This window comes from Vipera ursinii, assembly GCF_947247035.1.
Source record: "Vipera ursinii genome assembly, chromosome: 5".
NCBI classification, from domain to species: Eukaryota; Metazoa; Chordata; class Lepidosauria; order Squamata; family Viperidae; genus Vipera; species Vipera ursinii.
The window spans coordinates 88,562,243-88,583,788 of record NC_139518.1 but is presented as its reverse complement, the minus strand read 5'-3'; the positions used below and the strand labels follow the sequence as shown (position 1 = coordinate 88,583,788).

At 41.4% G+C, this 21,546-nt stretch overlaps 1 protein-coding gene across 1 annotated transcript in view; it reads right to left on the bottom strand.

The window, feature by feature from the left end:
- The window catches only part of PSD (pleckstrin and Sec7 domain containing), a gene marked incomplete at both ends in the record, with an annotated part of 230,222 nt that overhangs the window by 157,284 nt on the left and 51,392 nt on the right, over positions 1-21,546 (bottom strand). Inside the window, 4 exons of the mRNA XM_083363338.1 lie at positions 4,982-5,040; positions 16,894-17,006; positions 19,077-19,157; positions 19,965-20,159. Coding sequence (XP_083219464.1) covers positions 4,982-5,040; positions 16,894-17,006; positions 19,077-19,157; positions 19,965-20,159 — 448 coding nt within the window. The remainder of the gene's footprint in view (positions 1-4,981; positions 5,041-16,893; positions 17,007-19,076; positions 19,158-19,964; positions 20,160-21,546) is intronic.

Sequence of the window (21,546 nt, the reverse complement as noted above, 5' to 3'; positions counted from 1 at the left end):
AACTCTCAACAATGCCTGTCTTAAAATATGCACTTTAAACACATTATCTACCTTCTTATCATACAACAAATATGCATGCCAGCCAAATAACAAGTCGTGGCCCTCAAGATTTAATAATCTCCCTTGTGTCAAATTAATCCAATCACTTATTCCTGACAACGCAGCAGTTTCATAATATAATTTAAGATTGGGCATTTTAAGACCACCTCTTTCACGCGTATCCTGCATAATCTTAAGTTTAACTCGTGGCCTTTTCCCTGCCCACACAAATTTATTGATACCCCGTTGCCATTCTTCCAGATTAGAGTCTTTTTTAAGAATCGGTATCATTTGAAATAAAAATAAAAATTTAGGCAGGACATTCATTTTCACTGCTGCAATTCTTCCCAGTAAAGACAATTGCAATTTTTCCCAGCAATTCTTTTTGAATTTTTCCCCATAACTTTTCATAATTATTTTTATATAACTTTGCATTTGAGGGTGACAAATACACCCCCAAATATTTGACCCTTTTAACAATCTCAAATCCAGTTAATCCTTCTAAAATGGCCTTTTGCGATACTGTCATATTTTTGGCTAAAATTTTAGTTTTTTGTACATTAACCTTAAATCCAGAAACCTTCCCATATTGCATTATTATCTCCATCAGGTCCACAACAGAGTTTTCTGGCTGGGTCACCGTAACAACCAGATCGTCTGCAAACGCCCTCAATCTATAATCCTGATCTCTAATTTGAATACCCTTAAATTTTTCCGAATTCCGTATTTTTATCAATAATATCTCCAATGTTAAAACAAATAATAGAGGTGATAACGGACACCCTTGTCTTGTGCCCTTCTCAATATTGCATACTTCAGTCAGGCTATTATTTACTATTATTCGGGCAGTTTGCTTTTGATATAATGCCCTAATTGGTTGTAAAAATTTATCCCCAAAATTCATTTTATCTAGAACTTTCATCAAAAATTGCCAATCCAGTTGATCAAAAGCTTTTTCAGCATCTAGAAAGATTAACGCCGCAGGGATCTGGTTGTTCCTTTCCAAAAACTCCACCACATCAACTATATGCCTCACATTATTTTTCATTTGTCTACCACTAATAAACCCAGTTTGATCCCCATGAATCATCTGTTGCAAAACCTTCATCAATCTATTAGCTAAAACCTTAGCAAATATCTTGTAGTCTGAATTTAAAAGTGATATTGGTCTGTAATTTCTTACTTGGGTAACATCCTGATCTTCCTTCGGAATCAAGGAAATAAAAGCAGTTCTTCAAGACGGAGGCACCCTTCCTCCCCTCTGAATTGTCTGAAACAATTCCCTTAATGGCTTTATCAGCTCCAATTGTAGATTTTTGTAATAGACCGCAGTCAGTCCGTCCATACCTGGCGCTTTGTCCACCTTCAATTGCTTAATTGCTAAAAGAATTTCTTCTTCTGTTATCAATTGATTAATCTCTTCCTTTTGTTCTTGTGTAAGAACCGGGATGCTAGGATTCTTCAAATATACATCAATATCTGTTTCATTAATCTTATCCTTAACATATAATTTGGAATAAAAGTCCACAAAGGCTTCCTTAATAAGATCCTGTTGAAACACAACCTTGCCTTTATGTTCAATTTTATCTATGTTAGAAGCCCTTTGTTTTTTCCTTAACCTGTAAGCTAACCACCTACCTGGTTTATTGGCATTACATAAAGTGTTATGCCTAGCAAACCGTAAATTAGTTGCCACCTGATCAGCCATCAACTTATCAAATTGTCCTCTTAGCAAGTTAATAACCTCTTTAATCTTCACATCCGATGGATTCAAAGTTAGGGCCCTTTCTTTTTCCCTAATTTCATTCTCCAGTTCTTTCCTCCTAACTTCCAAATTACGTCTGTATTTATTATTCATATATATTAACACCCCTCTCATATAGGCTTTGCTAGCATCCCAAACCATGTCCATAGAAGTATCCTTGTTCATATTAATTTCAAAAAAGTCCTTCATCTGTTTTTTGCATTCTTCCACATTTCTCTGATTTCTAAACAAATTCTCATTTACGCGCCAGGAGCGCCTATCTCTATTGTCCTTGTTGATCTCTAACCAGACTGGACTATGGTCAGATATAGTTCTTGCACAGATCTTTATCTTCTTAATCCTAGAAAAAAAATCATTAGTCAGTAATATAAAATCAATCCTAGAAAAAGATTGGTGTCTATCAGAAAAAAAAGTATAATCCTTTTCATGTAAATGTGCCAAATGTCTCGCAATTCCAGATCATCCTTCATTTAAAAAAAAGATTTAGGCAATCTAGCATGACTCGGGGCATGTTTAAAAAAACCAGATTTGTCCAGCTGTACATCCAAGACACCATTCCAATCTCCCATAAAAATAAAAGATTTATAATCCAACTGGGTAATCTTTGTATGTAGTGAACTATAAAAGTCAGCTTGTTGTTGATTAGGAGCATACAGTCCAACTAAAAGCGTTTTTTTGCCTTCTAACAGCAAATCTATCATAACATATCTTCCTTGTTTATCTACTTCAATTAGTTCCGCTGTCAGAGTATTCTTAACATAAATAACCACTCCATTTTTCTTATTCATTGCAGAAGCAATAAATTGCGTACCCAACCTTGAATTCAACAAATACTTTTGGTCCATAACCCTAATATGCGTTTCTTGCAAGCAGATAACGTCAGTCTTAAATTGTTTTAAATATTGAAAAACTTTCTTTCTCTTCTGTGGTGAGTTTAATCCATTAACATTCCAGGTTAGGAACTTAGTCGCCATTCTTGGCATCCCGAAGCTTCTGGAGCACGTCTGCCAGGACCCCTTTAACTTCCTTAGGCCGCGCCCCTCCCACAGCTTCGCTATAGGTACGCTTTAGAGGTGCCATAACTTTCTGCTGATCTTGCTCTTGCTCTTGTCTCACTCGTCTTAAGGTGGCACGCGTCATCCTCTGCTCTCTAGCAGCTGCCAATGAAACTGTAATTTGATCCCCTCCAGTACCATTCTCCTCTGTCTGTATTCCTTCAGCTTCTTGAGGCTTTCCCTCGCCATTTCCCTTTACAGATTCCAAAAGTGGTGGAGGGGTTGCTTTTAAAACTTTACTGTAAAAATCACGCGCCTGAGTCACTGTGACCAAACGGTGTCTCTTGCCTTCATGCATCACCACCATGCCCACTGGAATCTCCCATCTGAACTTGATGTCACGTTTCTTAAGTTCCTGTGCCAAAAAAGCAAAATCTTTCCTTCTCCTTAAAATTCTTGGAGGAATCTCTTTTAAAACCAAAACTTCTTGCTCAGCAACCACAAGCTTAGTATCATAAGCAACTTGGATAACTTCATTCCTAATTGCTCTCTTTGTAAAGTAAACCACCACATCTCTAGGTAACTTCCTCTGCCTTGCAATCCATGAGTTCACATGAAAGATTTTGTCTATACTTCCCTCAATTTCAGCTGCTGACTGTCCCAGTACCGCTTCCAAAGCCTCTGAGACCAACTGCTTTAAATCTTCTTTAGGATTCTCTTTTAAGCCTCTGATTCTGATAGTAAACTCCATCTGATGGTACTGGATGAGGGTCAAATCTCCATCCATTTTATCCATTGTATTTTCATTCCCTAATACTTTTGCTTCTAATATGGAATTCTTTTGACTAAGATCCTCCATTTTTTCATCCAAACATTGAACACATACGGCCACACCTTCAATTGCAGGCAAGATGTCTGCCCTCATTGCACTAAACTTTTCTTCCATCTTCTCCTCCAGTTTCTCCTCCAGCTTTTCCATCTTTTCATCCATCATATCTGACATTAATTGTGAATGCTTTTCGAAGGTATCCTGTAAATCCTTAAGCATCAATGCCGGAGCAGGTGCAGGAGGAAGCAAAGCTTGCAATGAGGTCTGTTGCACCGGGGAAGCCCCTGCACTCCGGAGAACTTTGGAAGTTTTAGTCGCCATCTTCCCCCACTTTCACTTACTGCACACTTTCACTTTTAAAAGCCATAAAGTCCATTGAACTAGAGAGTAAAAGTCCACTTCACCTTGACCTCCTGTACCGCTCTGCCTGCGTCTTCACACTCGAGAGTCTTTCCTTCTGGCAGGGGTGGTTGCTAACGCTTGGTTCTGCTCCAAAATACACGGAGCAGAAGCGCTGCGCAGCCCGGAGCAGACCCAGGCTTTGGGGGGGCTCGATCCTTCAGCCGCCCAAACTTAAAGCTCAGGCGGCCCCGGAGAGCTCAACCCCTACCTGGTGCCTCACCCCCTCCTCTTCTCCCAGGGAGGGGGCTTCCGAATCACCAAAACAGCTGATCGGCGCTGTTTTCAGCAATTCAACAAAGCCGCGGAGCGGACAGCCCGGAGATGGCTGTCTTCAGCGTCGCGTCGCCACCGGAAGTCCCCACCTTGGCTCTTTTTATAACAGAATAATGAAATTGGAAGGGAGCTTGGAAGTCTTATAATCCAGAAAGTTCAGAAAGCCTATTCAATATGGAAGAAGGCTAAAAAGGCACATGAAACAAAATAGTGCTTGTCCATCATTTTAGAAGAAATTCATTATTTTTTATACTTAAGATTTTCCCCAGCATAAGGTTGCCAATCTTTCCTATAATATATTCAAACCTCCCCCACAACCCAGCACCAAGTAGTTTTTTGCTGATCGTTATGTGCCTCACAGTAGAGACCATTTTGCTGCAGAAGTAGAAATCTGGTAGCAAAATAGTGTTTTTCAAAAGAAAATAAAATGAGTCCTCCTCCATGTGAATATTCTGACTGCAGGAGAAGCCAGATGGAGTTGGCAACCTGCAGGGCTTGAAATTGTCTCCTGGAGAATCACCCCTACCCAACCAGCCCTGTGATTCTGTGTCTCCATGTCATTTATCTTTTGGCTCCTGGAGAGAACAGATCCATCCAGCAGCCAGTATTCTTTTTCTTTTTCACTACATTCATCTCAATGCATCAGGTTGGGTGACTTAAAGATCAGGAGGCACTTACGTGTCCATGAAGGTCTGTATTTAAAAGCATCAAAGCACAAGCCAGAGTGTGGGCTCCATCTGTGGCACAAGCACCAAAGAGAAATAATCAGTTTGGGCATTTCTTATTGTACTTATTGTTAATTAACTTATAACATGAGGTCCTCAATGGAGAATATATATATATATATATATATATATATATATATATATATATATATATATATATATATGGATCTTCAGTCATTCGGGTTTCCTCCCGCGTAGAACTAAAGGTGTAGTGGACCTACACCTTTAGTTCTACGCGGGAGGAAACCCGAATGACTGAAGATCCACATATAAACACCCGCGAAAACCTCAGAAAACAAATATATATATATATATATATATATATATATATATATATATATATATATATATATATATATATATATATATATATATATAAAATGGAAGTAAAGCTGTTAAATCCTTCTTGCACCTATTGTTACAATGGATATTTGGAAGAAAAGTGATATTTTTTTAATACTTCACAAAAACAATTCCTAAGAAATAGTTTGAAGGTTCTTTGAAGGATAATTTTCATTAGCATTAATAATGAGTTAGAATTGCCTTTCAAATTTTCCACCCAAAGGTGTATGGGTATTTTCACCTTCAAAGTACTCCAGTTCTGGAATAATGGGACCAAATATAGAGAGTTCTTGTATAAGTGCCTGTTGCCACCACTTATATGACTTGCAGATATTAAAGGCATTATAAATGTCCAGTGTTTTCTTCTGAAAGTAACAGACATAATGTAGCAAGATATTTCTAGCTTGAATATTAAAATTATTTAGCTGAAGTCAACAGAAGGATCCAAGCCTTCATATGCATAGAGTAAATAAAGGTAAAATATTTTAGAATCCAGCCTCTTCCTCATGTATCTTCCTGCAAGCAGAAGGAACTGTCTTGTACATGATGCAAAACGAAGACCCTCCATCTGTTACCGCCAGTGTTTTGTTTCAATTAGAATAGAGCTGGAAGGGACCTTGGAGGTCTTCCATTCCAACTCCCTGCTTAAGCAGGAGAACGTATACTATTTCAGACAACTGACTGTCCAGTCTCTTCTTAAAAACCTCCAATGATGAAGCACCTTCAGCTTCTGGAGGCAAGCTGTTCCACTGGTTAATTGTTCTCACTGTTAGGAAGTTTCTCTTTAGTTCCAGGTTGCTTCACTCCTTGATTAGTTTCAACCATTGTTTCTTGTCCTGCCCTCTGGTGTTTTGGTGAATAATGTGACCCCCTCTTCTTTGTGTAAGGTAAGGTAAAGGTTCCCCCGCGCATGCATGCTAGTCGTTTCCGACTCTAGGGGCCAGTGCTCATCTCCGTTTCAAAGCCGAAGGGCCAGCGCTTGTCTGAGGACGTCTCCATGGTCATGTGGCCAGCATGACTAGATGCCAAAGGTGCACAGAACGCTGTTACCTTCCCACCGTAGTGGTCCCTATTTTTCTACTTGCATTCTTACATGCTTTCGAACTGCTAGGTTGGCAGAAGCTGGGACAAGTAACAGGCGCTCACTCTGTTACGCGGCACTCGGGATTTGACCCACCAAACTGCCGACCTTCTGATCGACAAGCTCAGCATCCTAACCCACTGAGCCACTGCGTCCGATCCTTCTTTGTGGGAGCCCCTCAAATACTGGAATACTGCTATCATGTCCCCTCTAGTCCTTCTGTTTTCTAGACTAGCCAAACTGAAATTCTGCAACTGTTTTTCATATGTTTTCATCTCCAGGCCTTTAATCATTTTAGTTGCTCTTCTTTGCACTTTTTCCAAAGTCTGAACATCTTTTTCGTAATGGGGTGACCAAAACTGGATCTGGTATTCCAGGTGTGGTCTTACTAAGCAATATTAATATTTCATGTGATTTTGATTTGATGCCTCTGTTTATGGGCTTCCAGTCTGCTATTTATTTATTTTGTATGACTGCCTAATTGACTCTGGTTTGCTAGCATCCAATTAAAAACAAACAACAACTAAATTACCAGTACAAATTAAAACATATGGCTGGGATAGCTCATGCATCTATTCCAATAACTCTGCTAAAAGAGATCCATTTAACTTTCTGGCCCAGTCATCAAGGAAAAAATAACTGATTTTAGCATTTTATAAAAAGCTGCTGGGGTTGGGGCCATCCAGATCTCTGTTCCACCAGGGGAATCATCTTGAGCTCATACGGGGAGCCATTCTTGGCAGTGCTTTATTCCACCTCAACCAATGTTGCACACATAGGTTATGAGACTGAATGCTAGCGCTCTAGAGCAGTAGAACAGTGTCTGACTAAATAGAAGATGTTTACACACTGAAAAAGAAAAACAAGAAATCCAAGAAGAAACCAGCATGATTGCACAAAAATCTCTCTGATAAACTGAAAGACAAAAAGGACAAGTACAAAAAATTGAAAGAGGCACACATAACTAAGGCTGATTATCAGCTGACAAGCAGAACTTGCAAAGATGAAATCAGAAAAGCAAAGGCTCAGAATGAACAAAGACTTGCAACAGAAATCAAGGATAATAAAAAAAGTTTCTTTAACATATTAATAATAAGAAAAAAGTCAAGTCACTATATCTTTCAAAACTCCTGGAGCACCGGGGAAGTACCTGATGATTGGAAAAGGGCTGATGTGGTTCCCTTCTTCAAGAAAGGAAAAAAAAAAACAGACCCAGGAACCTACACACCAATCAGTCTAGCATCAATACCTGGGAAGATCCTGAAAAGATAATCAAAAAACAGATCTGCAAACAACTAGAAGCAAACAAAGTTATAACTGGTAGCCAGCATTGGTTTGTTAAAAACAGATCATGCCAAACCAATCCTTTTTCATTCTTTGATAAAGTGACCAAATTAGCAGACCAGCAAAACACTGGACATAGTATATTGAGATTTCAGTAAGGTATTCAACAAAGTAGATCACAATCTACTGCTTGGTAAGCTAGAAAAAGGTGGAATAGACAACATCACCACCAGATGAATTTGTAGCTGGCTGACAAACCATACTCAATGAGTAGTCCTCAATAGTACTACATCCACATGGTAAGAAATAAGCAGTGGGGTACCACAAGGCTCTGTCTTATGCTCAGCACTCTTCAATATCTTTATCAATGACTTAGATGAGGGAATAAAAGGGGAATTCATCAAATTTGCAAAGAACACTAAACTGGCAGGAATAGCCAACACCCCAGAAGACAAGCACAGGATTCAAAAAGATCTTGACCAGCTTGAACAATTGGCCCTATCCAACAAAATGAAATTTAATGTGGAGAAAAGCAAAATTTTACATTTAAGGCAGAAAAAAAATCAAAGATATAAGTACAGATTAGGTGAGACCTGGCTTAAAAACGTAACCGTGAGAGGGACCTTGGAGTCCTAGTGGACGATCACTTAACTATGAGCCAACAATGTGCAGCAGCAGCCAAAAAAGCTAATACAATCCTGGGTTGAATAAATAGAAGCATAGACACAAGATCACACAAAGTATTAGTATCGCTAGTGAGAGCACACTTGGAATACTGCAACCACTTTTGGTCACCATGCCACAAAAAAGATATTGAGTCTTTGGAAAAAGTTCAGAGAAGAGCAACTAAAATGACCAAAGGCCTGGAGACTAAAATATATGAAGAACAGCTGCAGGACTTGGGTTTGGCTTGTGTAATGAAAAGAAGAAACAGGGATGACATGATAGTGGTATTCAAGTATTTGAGGGTCTGCCACAAAGAAGAGGGGGTCAAATTATTTTCAAAAGCACTGGAAGGCAGGACAAGAAACAATGGTTGGAAACTGACCAAAGAGAGAAGCAACCTGGAATTAAGGAGAAAGTTCCTAACAGTGAGGATAATCAACCAGTGGAACAGCTTGCCCCCAGAAATCATGGGTGCTCCATTACTGTAGGTGTTTAAAAAGAGACTGGAGAGTCACTTGTCTGAGATGGTATAGGCTCTCCTGCTTCAATGGGGGGCTAGACTAGAAGACCTCCAAGATCCCTTCCAGCTCTATTCTATGCCCTACCCTACCCTACCCTACCCTACCCTACCCTACCCTACCCTACCCTACCCTACTTTACCCTACCCTACCCTACTCTACTCTACTCTACTCTACTCTACTCTACTCTACTCTACTCTACTCTACTCTACTCTACTCCACTCCACTCCACTCCACTCCACTCCACTCCACTCCACTCCACTCCACTCCATTCTATTCTAGGAATCAGCCTCAACAAGATTTTCCAAGAAAGCAGAACTCTTGAAACAGGCATTGTTTCAAAAGGAACTTTTATTGAGAGTTAGTGATAGCAATAGAGCAAAGCAAGGTCTGGAGAATTCACACATGAAAGGTTACATCACAATGCCCAGGCTCCTCCCTCTAGTGTACAACCATCCAGTTGAAATCCAGCCAATCCATAGGTATTATGTGTTTTTGAGAACCTGGTGATTTAGCGCCCATCTCAAGGACTCTCTCAGTTTCATTTCCCAGTGGTCCAAGGCTCCAATGTCTGGAGATAAAGCAGATGTCTTCAGGCCACATTCTTCTCTCAGGGAGGGAGATATCTTCCCAGAGGATAGAGAAGAGCAAGACAAGTACATTCCCTAGCAACCAGCCTCCCTCCCACCAGAATGGCAAACCCCCCAAAATGAGTACACAAGCAAAGCAATAATAAAAAGCAACCATGTAAAGTAGAGGGGTCTGACATATGCTGCCCCTAATAGAACAAATCCCAACAGCTGGCAGGCTTTCAGTCGGGGAAACGGCTCCCTCTCTGGGAGAGTTTCTCCCTTTCCTGCCTCGTCATCTGACATTGTATTTTTTGCAAAGTCCCACAGCAAGGTTCTCCCTTCCAGGTTGACTATTATTGGAGATCCTGTCTAATGTAAGGACCCACTTCAATCTACATCTTAAGAAAACAGAACTCTTGGAAATGGTTTCTTCCAACTGGAATTTTTATTAATAGAAATTGACTGAAGGCATGCTAGAGAGGATCTGAGGGATCCCCCCACCATTCAATGTTTTAAAGTGTTCCCAAGCAGCCCCCCCCACCCCACAGTTGTTCTGGGCAATTCAAACTGGCAGATTTCTAGGTGTAAACGTTTGGAAAGATAAAATCAGTCCGGCTCCATTGGCACGATCATCCAATCCTCTTATTACCCAGATTCCAGGTGTTGCATCTTTCTCCCTCCCCTTTTTCCTCACTGTCAGTAAAGAGAAGAGCTTCAGAGGGGCATAGGATGAAAGGCTGATGGCCACATTGTTATGGTTAGCAGACCCCAAGTAAATTAATAAAAGATTACTTTGTAGTGAATACAGGAAGTGAAAGTAATAAAAACCCCATGCATACCCCCTCCCCTTTTTTTAGTATGAAAGAATCCAGGAGATAGTAAGGACTGGTTTTAAATCAGAGAAGATAGATAGAAATGAAATATAACTGGATTCTGACAACTGAGTAGAGCCATGATGCTTGCTAGAGTCTAAAATATCCTTGATCTCAAAATGCTGTTCACCCTCCACCATAATAGGTGGTGGAGGAGGAGTGGTGGCAGGCCTTATTGCATATGTAATTTCAGATTTCAGCAAACTGCAGTGAAAAACTGGGTGGGTTTGTCGGAAACTCTTAGGGAGTTCTAGTTCTACTGTGACTGGATTTATTACATGCTTAACGGGGAAAGGCCTGATGTATTTCATCCCTAGCTTTTAGGAGGGCTGAAATTATTGTAAAAACCTGGTAGAAAGGTCTCCCACATGAAAAGGTTTTGGTTCCATTTGTTTTTTATCTGCCTGAGCCTTATATGCTGCCCTAGCTTCATCTAGAGTTTTCCAGACAACAGGCCAAACGTTCTGTAACTGATGTATCCAGTCCTTAAGAGAGGGAATGACAGATTTGTTAGCAGGCAATTCAGGCATAGGTTGAAAGTCTGTCCATTAGCTACTTGGAAGGGAGTAAAAGCAGTGCTGGAGTACACTGCATTGTTATAGGCCACTTCAGCAAACGGTAGCAGATTAGTCCAATTATCATGTTGATAATAGAGCAGCAAAGGTACTGTTCTAGAACAGATTTCATTCATTCTGTCCCATTTGTTTGAGCATGATGACTAGATGATAGTTCTTGATCAGAACTTAAAAGGTCCAAAAAGGTTCTCCACAATTTAGAAGTAAGCTGGACACCTTTTTCTGAGATGATATGCTGTAGGGCTCCATGCAACCAATAAATATGCTGCACAAATATTTTGGCTAAAGTCTTAGCGGTCGGAACCTTTTGACAAGGGTTGAAATGGGCCTGTTTTGAAAATAAATAGGTAACCATCCAAATGACAGTATTTCCCACTCTTTCAGATAACTCCACAATAAAATCCATAGAGATCTCTCTCCAGGGTGCTGAAGGGCTCACTACTGGCTGTAGGAGCCCAGGCATTTTTCCTTGCCTTGGTTTAGCTACTGCACAAGTAGGACAGCTGGCCACATAACTTTCAATGTCTTTCTTTAGAGAGGGCCACCAGAATTGTCTTTTAAGCAGGTGAAGGGTTTTTACAAACCCAAAATGTCCCGCTAACTTTGAGTCATGACAGGACTGCATAATTTTCAGCCTCTGGGTTGCATAAACACACAACTTTCTGCCAACCCAGGCCAACCCGTCCTTCATGGAATACAGGTTTCCATCATTCCAAAACCATTTGTCTTTCTCCAGTGCTCTTTGAAATTTGACTACCACTGCATTGTCCAATAGCAGGGCGCCTTTTGTCTGCACCCTGGTAGCAACTGGGGCCCTAATTGTTGCAGGGAAAACAAAGGCTTAACCACCCCCACTCTACACTGTTATATTGCGGCATTCATGACAAGGCGCCTGTGAGGAATTTCCCCCCCCTGTCAAATAGAGAAGTTAAACTGGTGGAGATGCTGGGCCCATCATGCTTGTTTTGGAGAAGCTTTCTGGGGGGTTTAATGCCTCAGTTCAAACCTGGGAGGGGATTTTACTCCCTTTCAAAAAGTGTCTCCAAGTAAGGAGGGCCCACTTCACTGCATAAGCTTCCTTCTCCCAAGCAACCCATCATTGTTCAGTTTCAGTCAATTTTTTGGATGTGTAAGCACAGGGCTGCAACTGACCTTCCTGGTTCTTTTGAAGCAGTAATGCACCTACTGCTACATCACTAGCATTGACTTGAATTACGAAGAGTTTTTCCTGGTCTGGATGCTTCAGCACTGGTTCCACACAAAAATGTCTCTTAAGTTTTTTGAGCATGGATTGGCATTCCACAGTCCATTTTAATGGCTGGCTAAGTTTTGATTTGTTCTCTCTTCATTTTGAACAGATTTGTAATGGGGAGTGCAATTTGCGCAAATGAGGGGTTAAACTGCATATAGAAGTTAGCAAATCTCAGAAAGCTCTGCAACTGCTTTCTGGTGCAGGGAGAAGCTCACTCCAGGACAGCCTGCACCTTTTCTGGGTCCATCTCCATCCCCTCATGCAAAATGCAGTAGCCCAAATAGTCAATTCTATCTTGGTGGAATTCACACTTTGAAAGTTTAGCATATAATTTGGCAGAGCGGAGCACATGCTCTGCTTTGGTCTCAGTGTAGATTAGGATATTGTCCAAATACACCAAAATGCCTTTATATAGGTGCTCATGGAAGACTTCATTGATCAGCTGCATGAACACTGCTGGGGGTCCCTGTAATCCAAAGGGGAGCACCCTGAATTGGAAGCACCCCAGGGGGGCAGTTGAAACCATTTTCCATTTGTTTCCCTCCTTGATCTTGATATGATAGTATGCCTCCTGCAGATCTAACTTTGAATTTTTTTCCCCTTCAACAAATGAGCTAGCATGTCCCTCATGAGGGGCAGGGGGTACACATTCTCCACAGACACTGCATTCAAGGATCTATAATCCACACAGAGATAAAGAGACCTGTCCTTTTTCTCTCAGAAAAGAACAGGAGCTGCCACCCAGGGTCTTGCTGGTTGAATGAACCCCCAGGCTAAATTTCTGTCAATGAACTTTTATAATTCATCTAGTCTCTGGGGGTCATAGAGTATAGCTTTGGTTTTGGTAGCTTAGCCCCTGGAAGAATCTCAATCACACAGTCTGTAGGTTGGTGAGGAAAGAGCTCATATGACCTCTTCTCACTGAAAACCTCAGCTAGATCATGGTATTCTCTTGGGATGCTTTGCAGCTCTTGCTCACTCAGCATGGAAGCCAGTTCTCACTTTGAGCTCTCTAAAATCGCACGTTTCATGAAAGGGTTCTCTTCTTTGGGAACTGTAATCATCCCTCCCTCCAATCAATTAGGGGATTCCACTTCTTTAGCCAGGTCAGCCCCAGAACGAGAGGTCACTCTATGCTGGGAGCCACAATGAAAGCTAAAGTTTTTTTTATTGAAAAGTTTTAAAATACATTTTGAAAACATCCCCCCCATTTCCCCTCCCTCCCCCTCCCCCCCCCCGACTTCCCAGAGCTGAATACAGGGTATTAGCCTTTACCAACCTAAGCTAAAATATGCTAACTAACTAAAAAGACACTTTAAATTCTATTGCACTTTAACTCCTCTTAAACATAACTAAATAACTAAATAATAATAACTAACTAATACACCATACTAATACTAATACTTATTCATATGCTAAATGAAACTTTTTAGTCCCATGTTTATTCTGAATATAATCAATCAAACTTCTCCATTCCACAATATATCTCTGTTGCGATTGTTCTTTCAAATATGCTGAAATCTTTGCCATTTCCGCCAGGTTTGAAACTTTTAAAGTCCACTCTTCTATAGTAGGCAGTTCCTCCTTCTTCCAATATTGCGCTAAAGTCTTTGAGTGGCTTCCCATGGTTAGGGCCTCAATGCCAAAGTTTGCTGGGATGCCCCCTGCCACAAACCCATCAAGCTAACAAAAAGTGATTGGGTCTTTGAGTCTCTTTAAAGCACACATGTCAAACTCATGATGTCACATGATGTCGTGTGACATATCAGAGCTTTCCCCCCATTGCCGGCAATGGGGTGGGTGCAGTTTCCTAGTGATGCATCCAGCCCATGAGCCAGCAGTTTGACATCCCTGCTTTGAGGGAATCCCCAGTTTTCCAACTAGGTGTGGGCTTATTAGGCACCGGGTGCAGGCCAAGTCCAACAATGCCATGTAAGCTGTTCTCCTACCTGTGCCCAGGATTGACAGTTCTATGGGCATGGTTATGGGGTTGATTGGCCCACTTATCAAGAGATCATCATCGTAGTCACTCCCTGACATTCCTGACTCATCATCAGATGGGGTTGGAGCTCTACCCTCTGCCTTTGGTGCTCGGGGAGGTTCTATGACCTTGGAGGTTTTCAGGGCCGCGTCTTTTGAGCGCTGAGTGGGCTGGTTCGTTTTTCCCTGAGTTGCAATCTGCCTTGCAGGCTGCAGCCTTACTGTGGCATTCTATGGCACGATGGCCTTCTTTGCCACTCTGAAGCAGGCAGTGGATCATGGCTGGTTCATGGAGGGTTTACTTGCTTCTCCTTTTCTTTCAGGTTGATTTCTTTTCCCTGGTTTCCTGGGGTGGTACTGGTTCTGGACCTGGTCAATCTCCACTTCTTTGCTAGGATACACCAGTCCTGTAGACATGCCGGTGCCCCACAGGCCATGCAAGCATTGTACAGGTCATCATTTAGCCTGTCTTGTAAACAGCTCATCAGGATGTCTTCGGGCCAGCTGAGGCAGCATGCTAAATTGCAGAATTCTTCCCTATATTCAGCCACTGGGTGTTGCCCTTGCTTCACTGTTTTTATGAGGTCCCGAGCTTTCCAGTCTGCCAGTCGATCTTCAGTGCTATCATGAACCAATTGAAATTCCAGAGCTTGGGGGCATTGTAGTTATGTAGGATCACCATCCATCTGGTCGTAGCCCCTTCCAGGGCTAGGTTAATGACTCTGATCTTGGCTGTGTTGTTAGGCAGGGTTCTACACTTGGATGTAGGTGAGAACATGAGCCAGGAATAACCCCAGTTGTTGGATATCCCCATTGAACTTCACCCCTAGTGGCACCAGCTTTGGCTTGTTTGGGGGAGTTCTCTCTCTGGGTTCTCATAGGGTCCAGGCTTTCTGGGGGGTTGCTTGCTACTGCGCTGCTGGGGTGGTTGCCACCATTTCAGTTGATCCCATTCCTCCCCCTATGCTCTCAGTGATCATGGTTTCTCCATCTCCACACCCAGCTTCCTCAGCTAATTCTTCCTCTTTCTCTGGACAGCTCAGGGATTTAGCTTTTAGGTCCTTGAAAACTTCCACCATGTACTGCATAGCTTGCTTCAGGATCCCCTCCATCTGATCCAGCAGCTTGTCCATCTCTTCCTTATTGGATGTCAGCTCCACCTTTTTCTTCCGAGCCTTTTTCTGCCCTCCTCAGGTGAGAGTCACCCTTTGGGTTCTTTCTTCCCAGATTTTTTTTCTTCCCGACACTGAGCGACCATCTCAGTTTTTTGGAATCTTCTAAGGCAGTGGCTCCCTCCAGCCAACTGGAGGTGCCTTCCTTGGGATAGGCCTTTGTAGCCAACTTGCTCCAATCTTCAGTCATGACTTCTCCCATTTCGCTGCCTTGCAGAGACATCTCATGCATGGCCCTCCATGGTAGGGCAGCTGCTTCTCTGGGTTGAGCATTATTGCAGAACCTGCTTTATGTAAGGATCTGCCTCAACTAGATTTCCCAAGAAAGTAAAACTCTTGTAACAGGCATTGTTTCAAAAGGAACTTTTATTGAGAGTTAGTGATAGCAGTAGAGCAAAGCAAGATCTGAACAATTTGTGTATGAAAGGTTACATCATAATGCCCAAGCAAAACTCCTGCCTCCAGTGTCCAATCATCTGGTTGAAATCCAGCCAATCCATAGGTACTATGTTGTTTTGAGAACCTGGTGATTTAGCACCCATCTCAAGTCTCTCTCAGTTTCATTTCCCAATGGTCTCAGGCTCCATTGTCTGAAGATAAGGCAGATGTCTTCAGGCCACATTTCTTTCTCAGAGAGGGAGACATCTTCTCAGAGGTCAGAGCAGAGCAAAACAAATACATTCCTCGGCAACCAGCCCGCCTTCCACCAGAATGGCAGTCCCCAAAAAATGAGCACACAAACCAAGTGTGAAAGATGAAAATATTGGTTATTGTTCTTTTATGCAATGTTTAGGCCCAGGTGAATTAAATCAGGCCTCATGGAAAAAGTATTGAACCAAGTCTGTGCTATGCTTAATTTTGCAGTTTGCAATTGTACTTAATATGATTTTGCCAAGCTTGCTTGTTTCAAATATATTTAGAACATAAGCACTGGAACAGTAGGAAATAGGGAACTGAAAGTAGTTGACAGATTTGGGTTTCAACGTACATGAGTATGTGGAAAGTTATGTTCAGCAAAGGATCAGCAAAATGTCAGCAGAAAGTGTAAGATTGCTGACCATCTGTCTACACCAAATTTGGCCTTTTTTATGACTTGTGGACTTCAACTGCCAGAATTCCTCAGCCAGGCACACCCCAGGCATGCCTGGCTGAGAAATTCTGGGAGTTGAAGTCCACAAGTCAGAAAAGGGCCAAGTTTGAAGACCCCTGATCTACAGTCTTAGGATGGGAAAGGATATATAGAGTTGGGACTGGACCAGATTGATTTGCCATTGGCCTATAGCTATCCTTGCTGGGCCTCATTGTAATGGGTTACTAATGTAAGTGATGTTGTGTTATTATGTTTGCTATGTTCCAAATTATTAGCAAAATAAACCTCTGAATCTTAAAATAAGAATCATTGTTTTGTGTTGCTGTCTCTTGTTTTTTTCATTGGGTTTTTCCATGACAAAAGCAATAATAAAAAGCAACCATGTAAAGTAGAGGGTCTTACAAATAAGCTGAAAGGTCTTTTCTAGTCTTATCTTATGTTTTAAATTTATTTTATCTCACCTTCAGAAGGAATGGCTTTGGGATTGCATGCATAATATCGTTGTGAAAAATGTGCTAGGGTCCGCTCCCGTTCTTGAGTTTCTCCCATGAGGGCCAGCTCCTTCAGAAAAGATCTGAAGAGAAAAGGAAGACATGGATATTTCTCAGGTATAATAGCCACTGCTCTAGGACTTTGTGCTTTCATTCTGGACAGTGAAGCTTTCCCATCTTAGTTCCCCAGCAGTTCTGTCAATACCATAGCAACGGCTCCTGGCCAAAGATTGCAATTCCAAAACACTCTAGCACAGCCACCAACAAGCTGTGCAATCTCACCATGCCAGGAATGTAGTAGAGATTCACTGAAGCAGAGACACAAAGGTGTAGAATCAGGATATTCATTGTAAAATATGATTCTGGAATAATAATAAATTGTTCCTGAACTTTTCCCAACCCTGCTAGTTGTTGTAAGAATCTTGTAATATTGAGAATTTATTTCTGTTCCATCCCTTTTATTTTTTTCTAGCCCAATGGAATGTTAGAAATAAATTATGTAAAAGTAGACAGTCAGCAGAACCACACTCTAAAAACAGAATCAAATTTGGCATGTGGTAAGGAGAAGCTGGCAAGGAAAGATTAAGTATGAAAATTGGCCATATCCACCCAAGAAAGAACGAAAACAAAAGAAAAAACCCCAAACAAATGGGAAATAAACCTTCTGCCCATTTATGGGAAAGGGAGTAAACAAGCTGCTACTCTATTTGAAGCTCCCTGCTCCCTCCTGAATCATGTGATTCAGCCGTAAAGAGAAAGAATCCCAGTACCTGCTCTGTATTTATCATACCTGTTTCTTTTGTAAAGGGCATTGGCACTAAAGTACTAAAGAGTGACTTGGCTGAGTTAAGTGACTATAGAAATTGAATGAAAATGAAAGTAAATAAAATAGAGAAATACTTTGCATCTTGTTTTTGAAACTGATCTGTAAGATCCTTTTTAAACAAAAATGTGGAAAAAGGTTTACATAAATGAACATATTTTACATTGGAACAGATTTGCAAGCCCTTTCTCCATGTAAATGTTAAACAGGAGAGGAGAGAGCACTGATTCCTATAGCACTTCACAGAATGAGGTGGCTGGGCCTCCCCTGTCCTATCAACACTGGCTGGAACCAGACTCAGAGGAAGGAGGAGGACCAATGCAACATGAAGCTGCATACCCCCAACCACTGACATTGGCTAGAAAAATACCATAGTTTAAGTGAACTGTTGTAAATCGAAGACTACATGTACTTTATCACTTTTTTCCTTTTTTTTGGTCATCAAGTTTTTGACACCTTGCTAGGTGACTGGTGGTATTCGGATATTGTCATATCCTAAAAGTGGTAAAATGGGTGAAAAGGTTGAAAAGCCCTGGTTTATAGTATTGAAAACTATTGAGACATCAAGATGAGCAAGGTCAAGTGTGCCACTTTACATCCTATCCCCACTGGTCCTTAGAGGTTTAGCCATCAGAGAATTCTTGTGGTCACTTGATCACAAGCTAGGTATTTGGCTGGCTGTCAAATGCCCCACAATTATGTGATCGCAATTTGCAACCTTCCCTATTGGCTTCACTTCAAAGTCAATGTGGGCTATGCTTGTGCTTTATGCTTATGTTGTGCCAGCCACTTGTGTCCCTGCATACCCTCCCCAACCCATGCAGCACTTCTTATGCACCCTCTCACACCCTTGTGTACCCTCCCCACTCCTCTCTCACATTTCTGCACACCCCCTTGCTCTTTCCCCCACCGAGTAGCAGCTACTTACCTGCCTGTGGGCCTGGACTTTCAGCTTTCTGCCAACTTCTCCAACAACTTTGGTTGTGGGAAGCTAGCAGGAAGTTGCCTTGCCTAACAACAACTGGGACTGTAAGAATTGCCATTGCTAATCAATGAAGTTGCACTTTAAAATTGGATCACTTAGTGATGGCAATTCCACTTTCAATTGCCATTGTAAGTTGAGGACTGCCATACTGTAGGCAGCACAAATACATTAAGCAAACTCTGGTGAGCTACTATGGCTAAAGAAATATATAAAATCTGATAAGTCTTACTAAATAAATGTGAATAAAAGTTAATCTTGAAAATAATTGACTGCTGCAGCTACTTTAATTTGCCTCTGAACCTCAATCTTTCTGAAGACTTCAGAGGTCCCTCCTTGGACACTTACCTAAGAGCTTGGTCCAGAGTCATTCCAGTGAATTCAAAGAACTTGAGGTACTCCCCTGCCACTGTCTTACTGAAATCATTACTGGAAATGAAAGAAACATCTTCTTTATAGATGAGACAGATTATGAGATGGATTAACAACTGAAGATCATGGCAGATATTAAAGGACAGGAAAAGCTCCCAGATTTGTTATTTTTCAATTACACTACTCTTCCCCATCCTGTGTTCTAATCCAACTAGACCAGGGGTGTCAAACTGAATTTCATTGAGGGCTGCATCAGCATTGCGGTTACCCTCAGGGGGCTGGGTGGGTGTGGCCCGGGTGGGCATGGCCTACTGGGTGGGTGGGGCTAAAGTGCGTATGGCCTACTGGGTGGGCATGGCCAGCTCTACATCGTTCACATCTAGGGTGCCTATGGGGGCCTGGGCAGGAGTGGGACAGATCTGAGGGTCTCTGGCAGAAGGAGGGTCTCTGGGCCAGGGCCATGGCAGTGGGGGCCGTTCCCTCACTGTTTCCAGGATGGCTTCACGGGCCGGATCTGGCCCCCAGGCCTTGTGTTTGACATGTCTGAACTAGACTGTAGCAATCATAGTATATTTGCACTTCTGGGAATATTGCTGCCAAGCTAGAAAAGAAAAGAGGATAAGCCACCCTGTCTTTGTAAGCTATACGGGCCACACCAACAACATTACCAAGAATGTTTGTAAAATGAAACAAAAGCTTCTTCAATTGTTTCCATTATGAAGGCTGTGGCTTATCTACTGCAATCATAATCACTTCCTCTGAAGAGAGCTATGAAGGAGCACACCAGGCAGCCATATTTCTTTATAGAGTGAATAAAATAAAATCTGGATGAATAGACTTTTTGGAATACCTACACATACTTACTTCTTCCCCAGATGATGAGCTACATCTGCCTTTTTGAAACCATCCAAATTGTATAGCCTTTTTGCAAGGCGCTTAGCAGCCTCTAGATCAGCATTATGTCCACTAGAAAGAGTGTCAGTACTACCCAGGGCTAGTTGCTCTGTGCTGTCCATTTCAGAATCTGAGTCAGAGACCAGTTGACTGAGATGATGCTTGCTAGAACAAAAACACAGAGATTCTCATGTTAATTGTTACCCAGTCATTTTTTATCCAATTTTCCACAAATGTTGTTTCTACAGGAAGAAGGATTATTGGTATTTCTGGGTGAGGATTTGTAGTGGACTAGATGTCTGAAGTTGCAGGGACAGCATTGTGATGGAGATTGATGGCCAGACGGCACATTCTGGCTGGTGCTATCTTTCCAGATAAAGGAGAAATTGTAAGATTGTGAGATTGCTCACTTGTACTCCCAACAGCTGCTCCTAATGACAAGACTAGAAAGCAAGTATTGAGGGTTCTGTGTCTTGAACGGCTTGGAGTTGAGGGAATTCAATCAAATTCATAATCGTGATGCAGCCAAATGGATAAAAGATTCCCACAAGCATTTTTATAAACACTATTGGATGTAATTAATTTACAGCTAAAGAAAGATTGTCTGAGAGGCAGCATAAGAAAATCCCACTTTGTGAATCAATATTCTTTCTGGAGACCTTTTAAAGATTTAAAAATGTTTGGCAAACAGCTTAACAAGTGGATTTAAGACAATTTAAAATGGATAAAGAGAACAGGTCTTTGTTTAAAAGATTATTTTGGTGACAGTGCTTTTGAATAAATTGGAATTAAATAGATAAATGAAGCAGACCTTCATGGAAATGCTTTTTTAAAAAATAAATAAATCTTTATTTACATTTCGTGTTAAAAACATACCATACACCAACAAAGACAAAAAAAACATTTACAATATACAAAAAATGAAGAAATCAAAAATTGAAAACCATTTCAAAAATTTCACATTATATCTACTTCTAAACTAACAATTATATTCCACTCATTAAGTCTCTTATAACCATCCAACTCCAAAGCTTATTCATTAACAAAGACTATATCACTTCATTTTTGACCAACCTCCAAGCCACCCTCATTTCTTTAATCTTTTATCCATCCAAATATACCATTTATTCCATGATAGAAATGCTGGTGTCTCTTCTTTACCTTTCAACTTCTTGATCAATGTGTCTGCTTCTGCACAATCAAGTATTCTCCTAATTATAACTTCATCTGGCGGGGTATGATTTGCCTTCCAAAATTGAGCATACCCCATCCTTGCTGCCGTTAAGATATGTAAAACCAAATACCATATTTCCTTCTTAATATTTCCAGGCCTGGAGCCAAGCAGATACATCTCTGGTTTAAGATCAACTAAACACCCTGTGATTTCCTCTATCTATTTTTGGATCCTCATCCAATATCTAACCACTTTCACTTCCGGTGGCGACGCGACGCCGAAGACAGCCGTTTTCGGGCTGCCCGCTCCGCAGCTGTGTTTTTCCATTGTAAACAGCGCTGATCAGCTGTTTAGATGGATTTGAAGCCCCCTCCTCGG